This window comes from Pseudonaja textilis, chromosome 6 (assembly GCF_049901715.1).
Source record: "Pseudonaja textilis isolate UNSWEBS1 chromosome 6, rPseTex1.2, whole genome shotgun sequence".
NCBI lineage: Eukaryota > Metazoa > Chordata > Lepidosauria > Squamata > Elapidae > Pseudonaja > Pseudonaja textilis.
The window spans coordinates 38,884,465-38,897,392 of NC_141995.1; the positions used below are offsets into that span (position 1 = coordinate 38,884,465).

A 12,928-nucleotide genomic window follows, 5' to 3' on the forward strand; every position below is an offset into this window, starting at 1 on the left:
TTACTCTGTGGCATTTTTATCAATTGCTAACACTCATATTGATAAATGACACTCATTGCTAACACTCATAAATGACACAATTGCTAACACTCATATTGATAAATAATCCTTCTTTAGGAAAAAACACTTTTTCTTCAAAAAACAGAGCAAATAAAAAAAAAGATCAATACAATCTAACACTGTAACACAGGGATTTTCAACCTGTGGGCCATGGCCTATTTGCAACTGGACCGTGTGAGTGGCTAGTTGGTGTGTGTGCATGTGCACACAGTCCCACTTGCACACGGTGGCTGCTTGAGACCCCAATTGTGTGAGTGCTCGAGGCTCCACTCACATAAACAGTGGTGGCCCCACTCATGTGAGGATCGTGGGCATTCTTGGCCCCACTCATGTGGGTGCCACCCCTCCCACAAAACCTTTTCCCCCTCCACTCCATTCCGGGACTCCAACCCAGAAATGTTGGGCAACTCTGCTGTAAGGTACTGCAATCAATCTAGAGAAAATTCAAGGCAAAAATCACTCTGTAATGAAGAGCATTTCTCTTTACTGTCTTTGGCTAAACAGAAATGCTATAATATGGAATTGATAGCAATTCTTTGAGCTAACTGCTTTGAATAAAATATATAGTTTTCCTGGGGATCATTAATAATATTCTTATTCTTGAAGACAGTTCTAAACTGTTGGATCCATTTTCTTTCCTAAGCTTCTGATTCTAATAAAATTCTTACGTGCTTATTGCAAGCAATGAGTGATGAGCTTTCCTTTCCTATAAATAAAAGAATAAAAGATTCGTTTTAAACAAGAATAATAGTGCTAGGTAAAAACGTAACTCTGCAGTAGCAATTGAATTAAGCCTTTTTAAAATTAGGATGTCTACCTTATAGTTCCAGAGACAGCAAAGAAAACACTCTGATGTTATTGATTAACATGTTTAAGTGATGGCAGAGTGAGTTATTTAATGGCACTTGATAAGCAGATTGTGTTTTTGTTGAAGTAGATTGTGCTCAACCAAAATTAAACTTGCTAATTTCAAGGCATTACAAGATTCTTTGGGGATTCTACTGAAAAGAAACAATAAGACTATTCCATTGGAAATTGTTAATATTGTCTAATGTCTGTTACTTCAACTGCATAAAAAGAATATCTGCTGCAGACGTGCACTCTGACTGGCATCCTATGCACAGATACAAATTCTTCTTTCTGCAATCTTATATACTTGGAGGCACATATACATATTTAGTCAAGCTATGGTTTTGCAATCACAACAGCCTCATATAGATGGCTTTGGTTAACATTATACTGGATTAGATCTAGTTAATATTTAGAATATTATACCATAAGTGGTATACTACTTGGAAATCCCATGGCTATAAAATCAAATTTGTGAAAAAAAACCATCCTAAAAGATAGCAATAACAAACCAGTTCATGTTCCTAGAGAATAGGTCCAGATTTTCCATGTTCTCCAATTCCTCCCTGCATTTAGTTACTGTGACCATTTTGTCTTTCTTCGCAAAAGATATTTAAATGTAAGATATAGTAAGAGCTACAAAGTTTCACTCCACTTGGTTTTGAAGGGCACATGACATGGATTTTGTAAATCGCTAACTAACATAATTACTTTGTATTTTAATTTGATTTATTTTTTGTCTTTTAAAATGATCTTCACGTTTGTTAGCTTTTAACATTCCTAAACTGATAAAGAGGCTGGAGACTAGTTCCAGATAAGAAAAAGATTGTTAGTACAAATTGAAGTCTGGTTTATCTTTTTTGTGAACTCCAATCAATCTTTTTCCTTACAATGTATGCCCTTTCTGACATCAGACCTCCAATTAATGAACATGTGTGATATTATGGCATTGCAAATATGTAATATGTTTGACTACATGTAACTGATTTTCTTTTATCCTGTCCAATCAACTTTCCTCATGCATTTTCTTTGTTGTGTTAACTCTAAAAAAGAATGTAACACGAGGCTCAGGGTTTTCTCTCTTTTTCATAGAGAGATCCCATTTTATTAGAGTATTCTAATAAACTGCTTTAAAATGATCTTTCTGTTGCTTATTGGGAAGGTAAACCGAGGCAGAACCTAGGGCCAGATTTGGCTATCAGTTTCAATCTTGCTTGCAGTAAAAGCTTTTCTCTAGATAAGCTATTTTAGTGAGACCTGTGCTAGCTCTAGCTAGTAGACCAAACTAAGTCATAGGAAATTTGTGTTTCCGGGGCATCTCATTTGAAATCCTAAAACTATAATAGGCTAAGAATAATAAATTAAAGCAAACAAATTAAAGATTAAAATGACCCCATGAAAACACACTTTAAGCCCAAATGCTTGAGGGTTGATCTTTATTTTCTGCCTGAATGCCAGAATGTTTGATATTCTACTGGCCCTCAAAGAGCGAGCTGAACAGATAAAAAGGGTGCAAAAAAGGATTGCCTCCTCCCCCCATGTCAAGGAGACAGAATCCAAAACATTCATCTCTCAAGCTAGTTACACAGGCAGTAATTCTGCCTGCAAAAAAAAAATGGTATCAGGGTAACTAGAGCCACAAAGGGCTTTATAAATCAAAACCAATAATTCGAATTGCATCAGAAATATATTGGCAACCAATCCAGGGGCTACAAAATATGTGTTGCTCTGTTGAAGCACTCTCACCTATCAGCAAATAGATTACCGTAATCTGCACCTATGGAAGCTCTCTCAAGTCTTCAAAGGCAGTGCCAAATAATGCATAATTGTCAGATGCAAGCAATCAAGTGGCATTTGAACTCAGGCTCAGAGGTTTCTTATTGTTGACTCCACTGTAACTCAAGAATGTCGCCAGACTGCCTGCTTTCCTTTGGGAAACCAGATATAGGCCCAAGTGTTTGACTTTGTATCATTCCTCCCACGTATAAAATCCAGACTGCCATATCTCTTAACTTCACCCACCAGGGCTTCCTTCCTTCAGCTGTTCATTCCACCACAATAATGCAATAAACCAGTCTTGAGTTTATGAAGGCATGAATATATGTTATTCTCAATCCAAAAAGGGCTGCAACTGATATACAAAGGCCACTCCAGGTTTTGCTGTTAAATGAAAAGTTATTAATCCAAAAAAGCTCTGAAGTCATCGGCTCCTTCCTTCAGAGATGCTATTGTATGACACAATCCAAAGCAAGTGTGAATAGGAACATAGTCTTGCCAGTAACCTATTTCAACATATTTTACCCCATCAATTTCTTATAGCCTTCAGACACCAGGTAACCACATCTCTGGTATTCCTTGTTCAACCCATAACAGAGATATGGAACTGAACATTACCAGCATATACTAGATGTCTCATCTCAAACTAAAGAAACAAACAAAGCAAAGCACTTCTCTCTGGGGCGCAATCTAGTAACAGTAAAAATTACTAAACAAGAATTAACCAGCAATTAAAATTATGCAATAAATAAAATCAATACCTACCACAATATACAATATTTACAATTATAATTATATTGTCACATAATTATAAAAGGCTACATGTAACTACTACTTAGTTTTTCTGATTTAATTTGCAATAAAATAGCCCTACTAAATAAAGACAGACAGACTTCCCATTGGGACTTAATGGGTTAAACTTCTTAGACCAGCGGTCCCCAACCTTTCCAACTTGGTGGCCTGGCCCAGTGTGAGAAGGAGGGGGCAGCATGTCAGTGGTAGGCGCACGCATGTGCACACAGCTCCATTGGCATGAGGCAGGTGCGTGCATCCTCCACTTGTGCAAATGGAACTTCACGTGCAAGTAGGGGGTATTTGTGCTCATGCGTGAAGATCCACTCATGCAAGCAGAGTATGCTCACATGAAAAGCTCTATTCACACAAATGGAACTTCGTACACAAGCGCCCTCTTCTCATGTGAGGGGAGCTTCACACATGAACACAAGGGCCCACCCACCATTCACATAAGTGGAGCTTTGCACCCATGCACTTGCCTGCTGCTCGTGTGAATGGAGTGTCATGCACACGTGATTGCCCATTGCTTGCATGGTTCAGTTTTGAATAAGTGGAGGCCCAGTAGTGGACCACAGCCTGGGAGTTGGGGAACCCTGGCTTAGACCTGGCATTTTACAGCCTCTGGGACACATCCAGGCCTTTGACTATCCTTATTTTGGCCTGTGTGAGGTCAGTTGAAAAATTAGAAATCAAATATAAATAAGTTCACTGCAGCGGGTGGAAGAGGAAGTTGAACCAGGTCCGGCTCTGTGCAATTGCCATGTGCTCCTTCAGTTGGCTGGCGGCCATAGATGGGTGGGAGGAGAAATGCTTTTCTGTGCCTGCACATCACTCATCCCTCACCTGAAGCAGCCTGAGGAAGTGACAGTGATGGTCATCACATGAAGGAATTCAGGCATAGTAACCCACTGCCTCAAAGAAAGAAAGAAAGAAAGAAAGAAAGAAAGAAAGAAAGAAAGAAAGAAGGAAAGAAGGAAGGAAGGAAGGAAGGAAGGAAGGAAGGAAGGAAAGAAAGAAAGAAAGAAAGAAAGAAAGAAAGAAAGAAAGAAAGAAAGAAAGAAAGAAAGAAAGAAAGAAAGAAAGAAAGAAAGAAAGAAAGAACTGATCCATCCTCAGAGAGTTATCCATGGCTGGCGGCTCTCTCTCTCTTTTACTATCTCTCTCTCACACACACACATATAGAGGTCCCTAACCCACCCATCCCACCTGTCCCAAGGCAGCCACATCCCTCCACTAACCTGATTTCCAGCTCTGTCATGTTTCTCACCCATGTGGGTAGGGAAATAGGTTTGTGGGACTCCCATAAAAAAAAAATTCAACCAACCAATCAATTCCAACTTCTTGCATGAAGTTTAGACACAGTCAGCATGGCCCCACTGGCAGCCGCTCCCAAAAGGGCCCTGGCAGGCTGGTGGCGCTCAGGATGTTTTCGGAGGTTTTCAATCTGGAATGATTCAACCTGGCCAGGCAGAAGCAGTCCCGTGGCACTGCCAAAAGCAGTGCCACCAGGAGGGCAAAGATGCCAACAGCAGCATGGGCAGCCGCTTGGCCATTTAAAGACTTGTGGATTTCAACTTGCAGAACTTCCCACAGCCCCCCCCCCATCAGCTCCTTCCCCTTTCTGGTTGGGTTAGTTCACGCCCACTGGGGCCTTTGGGGTTGGAAGTTTGATTGCACCCTACAAGGGATCCTCCACTCTGCTGGACAGTTGTCTGAGAAAGCTGAAATGGACAGCTGGAAGACGGGAGGGGGAAGAAGGGAACAAGAAAGCACAGACCTTTCTCAGCACAAAGCTTCACAGAAAGCAAATCAAACCATGATAAGGGGGGTGGGGATTTTCCTGTAAGTACGGTGTTAAAAGTTAACATTTCAGAAATGTTACCTGCGGAGATCTCCTGGTGCAACACTCTGCTGCAGTTTTAGAGCATACCTCTGCCTTCCCTGCAGAGGATTGCAAGACTGGAGACTTCGCCTTGCTCCGATCAGCAGGAAAATCCCCCCACCCATTTCCCTGCTGATTGTTCTATCTGCTTGGATGCACATCTCAAAAATGCTCCTTCCAAAGCCTTCAGCCTTGCAATTCTGCACAGGGAAGGCAGAGGTTTGCTCTGAAGCTGCAGCAGCACATTGCACTGGGAGGCCTCCATAGAGAGACAGAATGAGAAGGTCCCTGCCCTTGCTGGCTCAGCTGATCCACGGGCAGTGATTAAGGTGCCAAGCCTCCATGAGGTGACTGGGGAAGGGAAGGGTTGCCTCCTGTGCTGGCCACGTCCCTTCACTAGGGCTTATTTTCAGGGTAGGGCTTATATTACGCCCATCCCAAAAAATCAGTCTAGGACTTATTTTCAGGTTGTATTTTCGGGCTAGTATTTGCTAACAATAGCGCATTTGTGAAAAACAGCCTGTTTGCTTCATTACTTTTGATAATCTTCAATGGAGCCTGTGAAGTTGCAGTGAACAACAATGGACACAAATAACCAATGTGATGAAGAGAAATAAAATGTGTGTTTACAGTTAGTCTTCTATACCTGTGTTTTCATTTGGATGAGGAAGACATTTAAAAAAACAAACCACCATTTATATACCAAGATCATAAGCTAAGTTTTGCTTACTTCCAGTATAATGCTATGAGCTGTAGCATCACAGTGGTTAAAATGCAGTACAGTCTAACGCTGTCCACAGCCTGGAATTTGATCCTGATGAGGCTCAAGGTTGACTCAGCCTTACATCCTTCCAAGATTGGTAAATTGGGGACCCAGATTGTTGAGGACAATATGTTTTCTCTGCTAATTGCTTAGATAGTGCTGTAAAGACTATGGTATATAAGTACTATTACAATTTATATTTTTCACAATATGTACAATATGTGAACATGTGGAATAAGACAGCTGTTTTTCAAGAAACTTCAAGAACCAATACATGCTAAGCATGTTTTAACATACGTTAAAAGTGGTTTATTTGGCCATAAACTATGTTATATAATGCTTCTAGTCTATTTTGGGTGAGTCTGAAACTTTAATAATTGAATGTAAAAGTTTAAGCCTGATCAAATGATATGTTCCAATTAATCCTTAGGCAAACAGAAACTAATTCAACTTCTACATTTTTCCAACATTAGCATTTTGAACAAATCCACTAATTACTGTGTGGTTTATTCAGTAACTAGTGCTTAAACAAAATGAAATTGTAATTTACACATCCTAATTGAAATAACATTTTATAACTTTCGATCTTAGCCATGATATTATAGTTCATAAGCTGCCACAAAACAATGTAGGCTGCACAAAAGTTTGGTATGTATTATTTTCTTAGGGAAGATTAAGAAGTTTCTTTTAAAAAACAAGTTATTAATAGACTAAAAAAAGTAAGAGGGAAATATTTGTGGAGTTGAAACAGTACAATCCTTAACAGTTGCAGCAGTAACTGCCAATGCAAACATATATTATTACACAGGTAAAAATGTAGCTTCCCTTAAGTCACTATTTCTACAGTTAAACTTTAATGAAATATTTCATAAACTCTTGAGCAGTGCAGTTCATAATTATCAGGCTATTGCATTCCAGTCAGGTGAATTAAAAGCTATAATCTCAATTTTACCATGTAAGACATGTGACCTGCTTCTGACCCTTATCATAGGCAGCTTACCTTCCACTAATTCAAACAAAGGGTGTTCTCTTCAGAGCACCACTCCTATAGCCAACATACCAATGGCGACTGCACTCCAGAAAATTTTTACTCAAATTGCAACATCAAAGGGATTAATGTATCACTGAGACTGCTTCAAGTATCTGATTCTTGAAAAAGGATGAGGAAAAACCAGTTTAAAGGGAAAAAATACACCAATCTACCACTCTCCACAAAATACATTTCAAGTCCCAAAAGTCCACAACAGGTGAGGAGATAATTCTCCACAAATACCTGCATTCTGTTCTAATGGTTATGTCCTATGAAAACAAAAGCAAAGTATAACTAAATTCCAATCTACCTATTTTATTTACCTATATGCATAATCCATACTATTACTGTTTGCTTACTTTCTAAACCTTAAGAATGTGGCGTGATATCTCTAAAATATTTGATTTTATATTTAATGTTTTATTTCTAGGGGCAGTCTAATATTCTGGAACAATATCTCCTAACTATTGCTGTTCTTTTTAATCTGTAACCCTAAGTAAATAATTATTTTTGTCAACTTTTGAATATTTATTTGAAATAATTCTATTAAAATATTTTAACAATTCACATTCTTATACTGATGTTTTCTTGAAATAACAAAATTGCTATCATTCACTGTAGAAGTTACATTAATCTTTCATCTATTCATTCAATTTATTCCCTGTATTTTTATTCTGATGAGTATTCAAAGTAATTAAAAATAGAGGTAAAGGTTTCGTCTGTTAGTTGTGTCCAGTGGAGCAATATTCATCTCTGTTTCCTAGCTGAGGGAGTCAGTATTGTCCAGAGACACTTTTATAGTCATGTGGCCAGCATACACTAATCTGCAGGATTGGGCTGCTACCAGTTCGTACCAGTTCAAGTGAACCAGTTGTTAATTTTATGGCCAGTTTGGTGAACTGGCAAATTCCATCCCTGGCTGACCCTGCCCACCCCTCCCTGCCCCTCCAGGAGTCACCGTACGGCCCATTTTGGATCACAGGTTATCGCAGGGTCCATGCAAAGGCTCAGGGAGGGTGAAAAAACGGGCTTCCCAGAAGTTATGGAAGGCCAGTCACGAGCCTGTATCCGGCCTCCAGAGAGCCTCCAGAGCCCGGGGAGGCTGTTTTTGCCCTCCTGGGGGCTCAAAAAGCCTCCAGAGCCCTGGAAAGGCAAAAAATGGGCCTCCCAGAAGTTCCGTTTCTGGCCTCCAGAGAAGCTCTGGAGCCCAGGGAGGATGAAAACGGCCTCCCGGAGGCTCGAAGAAAGCCTCCAGAGCCTGGGGAAGGCAAAAATGGCTCCCTGTGGCCCATTTTCTCTCTCAGGGTGGTGCAGCAGGCCGACTAAGCCATGCCCACCAGGGCCACACCCACTCAGCAACCAGGCAGAGAACTGGTTGCTAAATTTTTTGAAGCCAACCCCTCCTGATGTGCATGGAATACTGTTACCTTCCCACCAAGGTGGTACCTATTTATCTACTTGCATTTGCATGCTTTTGATCTACTAGTTTGGCAGGAATTGGGGCAAGCAACAGGAACTCACCCTGTCACACGGGACTCGGACCTGGGCTGTGAGAAGCTCATCATCTTTAATCATTGAGCCATTATGCCCACTAAAAATAATATAATGTATTAAAATTAATAACATCAATTAACTAATTGCCTCTATGGGTCTTCACAAATGACTTTGTTATTTATTTTTTATTACATTTATATCTCATTTTTTGTAACAGGAGTTTACGATGCATACAAAGCATTTCCTTACTCTAATTTTTCTCAACAACAGTCTATAAGATAGTTGAGCTAAATGAGAGTAATTGGGCCAATGTAACACAGTAAGCTTCCATGGCTGAGGTTAGACTAGAATCTAGATCCTGGTTTCCCCACCAGTGTAACACTTTAATCATCATTCCATACAGTTTCTCTCATGAAATCTATCGGAACTCATCCAGGAATAACATTGTATTGCACTACCACAGGACTGTATACCTCTCATATTTATAGTAAATACACAAATGAGGAGGAGGAAAGTTATGTCAGTAGATATATTAATGCAAGTGGAACCTTTAATGGATTGCTAATTCATGGAAAGCTACTACCCAGGTTTCTGAACACTTTAATCCTGTTCTACCCTCATCCTACAATTTTTTTTGACTAGGTTTAGATTTAGTCCTCAATGTACAATTAGTCCTTGCTGAATGACAAATTGTTCAAAGTTACAACAGCACCGAATGACGGAGACTTATGACTGTTCCTCATAGATATGGTTGTTGCAGTATCCCTGCAGTTAGGTGGTCATAATACAATTGCTTGGTGACAGGCTTGCAATTATAATGGTCCCAGGGTCTCATTGTCACATGATCACCATTTGCGATTTTCACTGCTGGCTTCCAACAAGCAAAGTTAATGGGTAAACTGGCAGAAAGTCAGAAACAGTGATCATGTGGGACGTGGCAATTATTGAAGATTTGCCTAGCAGTAATTGGAACTACAAGTGCTGTCATAAGTTGGTATGACCATGTTACATCATGCTTTACAACTGTGTCATTTGGCAATGGAGTTGCTGGTCCCAGTTATCATAGTTAAGTGAGGACTACCTATACTGCTTTAGGATATAGTTGACCAGTTCTGAATCTAATAGCTTCTTTTCCACCCAAACATTTTTTAAATTATTATTTATTACTGTTCTGAAAACTTTTGAGATTTCTACCAGATTGTTCTTACAACTTCTTCTTTTATGTGTTTAGTGCCACTTTGACCATCTCTACAATGATACTGAAAGCCTAAAGCACAAGAACATAGGGTATTTGACATAACTAATGCAATTTTGTATGAATATATTTTTTAGAAGGTTCTTCAACAACTCCTAGTTCTGTCATTGAAAAAAAGCAGATTTGCGGGATTAATTAGAACGTTTTGTCAAAACCTGGGGAGTTCCTTGCACAAACAGAAAACATAATGTTTTAATTGGCAGCATGAAAGTTTAAGGTTAATAGACAATTCTAAGTAATTTTGAAATGCACTTGATAGGATATAACGGCACTAACAAAATGAAGTGGGAAGAAAAGCAGGAGCAGTAGAAGCTATAATGTTTTTCCTAAGAAAATAAACCAAGTGAATTGCTGTGGGGAGTTTCAACTGTCTCATAAGAAATCTTCTGTTTTCAAGTCCTTGTTAAGAGTCTAACAGCAGAGCCTAATCTGGATAAGCCTTCTTATATAATCAATACAGCACTTACAGAAAACACTTACGGTTTATGTGGTCGATATAGTAGACACCAATCTGACGATCGTATGCAGCTTCCCATCCCCATGGTAGCTCATCTCCGACACAGTCTGCAAAGGATAATGGCTTTGTTAACCTAAAAACAAAATAACAAAATAATTGAATTAAGATTATAGAATTTTTTCCTCGATACAGACAGAGAGAAAATTAAGCAATTTAATTCAGAAGTGCCTCTTCAGGCACTACCCTGTTCAATATCTCCACTTTAAAGAATAAGTGAGAAAAGGTTGATTAAAAAACATTGATAAGGGCTAAATGCATTTATTTTTAAAAGATCACTATGCAGAAAGGATATCCCATGCTCTTTCCTGCATTATATTTTTAGCTGAACATAACTGTTTTATTTTTGCATATTTTTTCTTCATAATTCCCAGCACTGAATTCTTTTTCATTATAGCTCTCTTGGGCTGTGCTCTAACTCTACAAATCCTGAAGCCAATGTACAATGGGAAAATTCAGGGTGTTTTTCAATTCCTTCAAGGTGGAACCATTGTCTAACTCACCTTGTCTCTGATTAAAAATTCTTCATGGTCTTTGTATAAATAAATTGCCTTTGATATACAAATCGGAGTTTAGCATTTCAGGGAAAAGAAGGCATCACATGCCATCATGGCTGAAAATCTTTTTTTTAATACTACTTTTTGATCTTTGGTGGAAAATGGAGAACAGAAGTGGATTCAATGAGTGGCAAGTCTGCCCCTGAAATCATACAATATACAGCCATCTATTGCTTGCCCAAAACAAAGCATTTTGGTAAGTGTACAGGGAGAACAAATGGAAGATGGTAGTAGACATCAATAGGAAAACATTTTTCTTTTATTCTCCTAATCTGAATAACATGCATGTAGAACGATGTTTCTGATCTGCAGAGGATGTGCCATATACAAATGCTGCAAGTAGAGGCTAACTGGTTCCCCCCTGGAAGAGAAGATGAAAAGACTAGAGACAAACCACAGGTTAATAATCTACAGTGGAGGGAAGTAAGCAGTGGGCTGTCCCCAGGTTCCATTTTAGGCCCCGTACTCTTCAACATCCTCATAAAGGATTTAGATGAGGGGGAAAAAAGGGAACTCATCAAATTCGCAGATAACACTAAATACAGGAATAGCCAACACCCCAGAAGATAGGCTCAAAATCCAGATGGATCTCAACAGACTTGAACATTGGGCCCTAGCTAACAAAATGAAATTCAATTGTGAAAAATGTTTCCATCACTTAGGTGAGAAAAACCAAATATACAGGTACAGATTAGGTTAAATCTGGCTCAATAGCAATAATTGTGAAAAGAATCTTAAAATCCTAGTGGACAATCACTTAAATATGAGTTAGCAGTGTGCAGCAGCAGTCAAAAAAACCAATAGGTTGCACTAATAGAGGGATAGAATCAAGATTACGTGAAGCATTAGTACCGCTTGATAAAGCATTAGTAAGATCACACTTAGAATATTGCATCCAGTTTTGGTTACCATATTATAAAAAGATGTTGACACACTGGAAAGAGTGCAAATAAGAGTAACAAAGATGATTAGAGGGATGAAGGCTAAAACATATAGCAATAGCACTTAGACTTATATACCACTTCACAATGCTTTACAGCCCTCTTTAAGCAGAGAGCAGCATATTGCCCCAAACAATTTGGGTCCTCATTTTACCAACCTCAGAAGGATAGAAGGTTGAGTCAACCTTGAGTTGGTGAGATTTGAACTGCCAAATTGCAGGCAGCCGGCAGCTAGCAGAAGTAGCCTGCAGTACTGCATTCTAACCACTGGGCCCCAAGGCTCATATAAAGAATGGTTGCAGGAATTGGGTATGTCTAGTCTAGTAAAAGAAGGACTAGAGTGATCTGATAGCAATATTCCAATATTGAGGAATTCCTACAAGGAAGAAGGGGTCAACCTATTTTCCAAAGCATCAAAAGGCAACCCCAAAAACAATGGATGGAAACTAATCAAGGAGAGAAGCTAACTAGAACTAAGGAGAAATTTCCTAACAGTGAGAACAATTAATCAAGGAACACCTTGTCTTCAGAATTATGGGTACTCTACCACTGAAGGCTTTTAAAAAGAGACTGGATAGTCACTTGTCTGGAATGGTATAGGGTGCTTGAGCAGGGGTTGGATTGGAAGATTTCCAAGATCTCTTCCAATTCTGTTATTCTGTTACCAAGGAAAATTAAGAATTGTGGGTTAGGATAAGACATTTGCAAAACCTTTTCCTTGTCCAAGCTCATAATAAAAGTACTGTGAAAATAGTTAATTGCAAAGATGTTTTGGCATGAAAGAGCCTTTCAGAAAGGAAGGGGTTTTGGGTAGAAATGAAGTTATAAATGAAATAAAAGAGAGAGCAAATGTGCAGGTATTGTACAGAGGAAAAAATGGACCAGTGAGGAAAAACAAAATTGGAAAGAAAATGGAGAACATAAAAGAGAAGGAGAAGAAAAGGCCTTCCTTTTAACAATGGAGAGAATCAAGTCAGCAGATATAAAATACCCCCCCCCCAAAAGCATGTTG

General features: G+C 39.1%; 1 protein-coding gene across 2 annotated transcripts in view; it reads right to left on the minus strand.

Moving 5' to 3' along the window:
* The window catches only part of WWC2 (WW and C2 domain containing 2), a 144,318-nt gene that overhangs the window by 87,693 nt on the left and 43,697 nt on the right, over positions 1–12,928 (minus strand). For both annotated transcript variants that reach the window (XM_026699665.2, XM_087936353.1), the window contains exon 2: positions 10,385–10,494. In XM_026699665.2, coding sequence (XP_026555450.1) covers positions 10,385–10,494 — 110 coding nt within the window. The remainder of the gene's footprint in view (positions 1–10,384; positions 10,495–12,928) is intronic.